The sequence below is a fragment of the Oreochromis niloticus genome, unplaced genomic scaffold, assembly GCF_001858045.2.
Source record: "Oreochromis niloticus isolate F11D_XX unplaced genomic scaffold, O_niloticus_UMD_NMBU tig00008386_pilon, whole genome shotgun sequence".
NCBI classification, from domain to species: Eukaryota; Metazoa; Chordata; class Actinopteri; order Cichliformes; family Cichlidae; genus Oreochromis; species Oreochromis niloticus.
The window spans coordinates 15,186-18,528 of record NW_020329161.1 but is presented as its reverse complement, the minus strand read 5'-3'; the positions used below and the strand labels follow the sequence as shown (position 1 = coordinate 18,528).

The 3,343-nt window shown below is 40.6% G+C and overlaps 1 protein-coding gene across 2 annotated transcripts; it reads right to left on the bottom strand.

The window, feature by feature from the left end:
* Positions 1-671: 671 nt before the first annotated feature.
* On the bottom strand, positions 672-3,141 carry LOC112845652 (uncharacterized). Of its 2 annotated transcripts, XM_025905070.1 has the most exons (5): positions 2,682-3,141; positions 2,275-2,367; positions 1,719-1,892; positions 1,554-1,630; positions 672-1,303 (listed from the first exon to the last, which is right to left on the bottom strand). In XM_025905070.1, exons 1-5 carry the CDS (start codon positions 2,709-2,711, stop codon positions 1,258-1,260), a joined length of 420 nt encoding a protein of 139 aa, XP_025760855.1. In that variant the 5' UTR covers positions 2,712-3,141; the 3' UTR covers positions 672-1,257. The 2 variants fall into 2 exon arrangements, with proteins under 2 accessions (XP_025760855.1, XP_025760857.1); XM_025905072.1 differs by lacking the exon at positions 2,275-2,367 and having other exon boundaries at positions 2,682-3,129.
* Positions 3,142-3,343: the final 202 nt, after the last annotated feature.

Below are 3,343 nucleotides of genomic sequence, written 5' to 3'. Positions count from 1 at the left end.
AAAGCAGGCGCGAACTGAAAATGGCCCTAGTCTCTTCCTAACATGCTTTTATTTCCCACATACTTCGTGATCAGCAGGCCTCAGTATGTTATCAGGTAATACTGAGACAAACAGCTGCTTACGTGCTGAAATGTGGATGTATTATTTGAGAAAAGCATTACACATGAATCAGAAGAACAATACATTTTGACCAATAGGCTAACAATTAAAGTAAACTCATCAGTATTAAAAATACAGCTGGAAAGGTGAACTGTTCCTACTTTAAGAGCAAGTGCAAGTGCAGGCAGATATGTTGCAAAATGTATTTACCATCATAATTAAATACAAAAAAGAATGTGCAGAAAAAATCTGAACTCTAAACTCACACCTATGATATTAATTTAAAAATCATAGTTGACCTTTTCGAGTTATTGTAACAAAAAAGGAAAAAGTCTTTTCTGTGGCTAAGTCCTCAATTTTCCTTTATTCCTTGTAATGTTGTCAGTCTCCATATGAGTCACGTTGACCACGTGCTGTGTGCTTCATGCTTTGCTCTGGAATGTCAGGTTTCAAATAGCATGTACCCGATATTGCCTTGCCATGCCATGCCAGAGATATAAGATTGTGTGTAACTGTAAAATCAAATGACTATTATTTATTTGCAATAAAATAACATAAAACACACACCAAAGTACACACAGGACTTTTTATTAGTAAGTTACAATGCGGACACATGCACTGCCAAGGACATTTAAAAAAAAAATAATACTATGACATTTCATCATGTTTCAGTTAAACAAGTTAAGAATCAAGCAGTTAAGTAAGAAAAGATTTTTCTGTTTATAACAATTAGAACATGTATGATTGAACACAGAAGAAACATGCACTTTACTGCACTGCAACATAGAAAATTATCCTAAGTGTAGAAAAACATATCATTTTCATTTGACAAACACTTGATGATACAAATGTGTTTGCAGTGACTGACTCACCCGAGTTTCTTCCAGAAGCCACAGGTTAACAGGTTAAAGGATATTTATTGTGTCACACAGCATGTTCTTTGGAAACTTGTTCAGCGCAGCGGTTTGAGAAAATATCACAGGCTGTCTGAGCGAGCAGGGTTTCCTTGATGTCGTACCCCTCCAGAGGCAAGTGCGGTGTTGGTGGTGCATCACGGTGTAGTGTGATGTACCGGGTTGTCAAAACCGGCTGCTGACATGACAGAACACTGCCCTCCTGCACCAGCCCAAAGGCACTTTCCACAAGGGGCTTGTCAGGTCAGGGATCTGGTAATGGACCCACAATGCCTCTGTAGAATCCACTCCTAAAGAAAACATCAATGACAATAATGTAAGGAAGAAGGTTATTATACTGAACAACAACTAAACTAAAAAGTGTGAAACAGTGGTGCATAAGTTAGAGACTGGGATGTATATATGTACATGACTGAGTTAGCCGTCTTCAGAAAGTGTAATGTTGTATGTATATTAATACCTATTCTGACACATGCATGTATGAACAAATAGCAACATGCATTTGTAACACAGGAAACCAAATTTTACAAATCTAATTACCGTACTCCAGTCTGGGCCATCCTATTTGGTACCGGCTTAGTGAAGATCATAGAGTTGATAGGTCCTGGCTTCACACCCTAACAGAAGACACATTTACTATGGATGGTGTTGCTGTTCATATGTAAACATGGTCTAATTCAAAAACTTTAACCTTATTTAAATTACCACTGTCCGTGGCTTGTGCCATTGCTGTTCAGATTCGGTGCAGCTATGCACAGGGGGACAACCGGCACTCTGAGTTGTGAGTAGTGTGCTGTTTGGAAGAGCAGTGCCACTGTGTGATTGCACATAACAGCACCTGCCACACAGGAGCACTGGCGATGAATCCAGAAGCTTAATCTAAGAAGAAAGAACTAAAATTAAAAATGTAACATCATCTTCATGGAAGAGCCGAACAGGAACATAGTTCAGTGTTATGGTTACTGACCCCTACAGGCTTACCCTCCTGAATGCTTAGTGTTTCCTTCTCTCCCTATTAAAACAATTTAACCATCCTTGATAACTGTAATAACTTAGATTGTGTATATTTGCAGTATTAACTTGGTGTAAATTTGTTTCTGATCACCCAAACACATCTGACTAGTCAAATTAGGTGTGATAAAGCAGGGGGACAAGGAAAACATTCAAGTTGATGGGCCTTCAGGAATGAACTTAACTAATGCTTAAATGAACTGAACCCCACTGAACAGGGATTAACAACTTTACACAGCTTCCTGCCTACACTTAGTCTGTGTGGTGCCTCACTCTTCCTCATTGACCTGTAGCACAGGGCTCTCACACCGACCTCCCCTGTCAACCTGTGTTTTTTTGGATACTGAATAAAGATACAAGAACCATTAGCATTATTTCTGTACTACTCATGTCAACACGTCTTAAACATATATACTTTACACGTAGCAAGAGTAGCATTGGGTAGTTAACTACCTGCTTAGTTAGCCAACTACCTAACGCTATTATAAAAGTGTCTAACAACAAAAGTGACATTAGTTAAACCTCAACTATAAACACCGTTTAAGGAAACATGTAATGTAGAGAATTGACATCAAATGAAACACATAGCGGAGTAGCGTAGTGTTTGCATTTCACGTTAGCTAACGTTTCTTTGTCGGTTAATTTACGTTTTCTTACCTTCGTAGTTGTGTATATATGATGCAGCATATAACTTAAATCCTTTATCTAACATGCTGACGGGGTTTGTCGTCACTCTGTAAATCCGATGAACATCAATGATGTTCAAATTTGGGAGCTCTTGTAGGACGAGTGCAAACGCGGAGGTCGGATTATGAATGAGTGGGAGGAGTTGCGCCATTAGAAGGAAGATTACATGACGCGTCAAAAGGCTGAGTGCTTTGAAGTGCGGCCGTGCTTTGAAGTGCGGCCGTTAGGTCACGCCTACTGAGGGCATAAATAGAAGTCAAAAACAGCATTAGTGTGTGTTAGTCTGTTCCTCTGGCTTTGCGTTTCTTAACGTTTTGTCCATTTCCATCAGCATCGGCGGAGCCTTGGGCATACGCTGTGCGATTTTTTCAGTGGCGTTATTCAGCGCCTGCTCAAACTGTACGATTGACTCGCAGGGGTTAGAAGTTCGTAGGTCACGATGCAGGGTCTCACACTATACGCCCGATGCTCTGATGCGACCTGAGTGCTCACACTAATGCCGGGCTCACACTGTGCGATTTTTGACCCTTTTTGAGTCGTGCGACCGTTTTGGCAATCGGCCCGAGTTTGTCCTTCATCGTGCATCGTGTAGTGTACGTGGGGTAACGAGAAGCGATTAACACCTCACGACC

Coding starts and splice junctions, on each gene's coding strand:
- LOC112845652 (XM_025905070.1), bottom strand. CDS start 2,711: ATGCTGCATCATATATACACAACTACGAAG. Junction 1,893..2,274: donor AGGCACCACACAGACTAAGT/GTAGGCAGGAAG, acceptor CTTTCTTCTTAG/ATTAAGCTTCTGGATTCATC. Junction 1,304..1,553: donor ATGGCCCAGACTGGAGTACG/GTAATTAGATTT, acceptor TGTTTTCTTTAG/GAGTGGATTCTACAGAGGCA.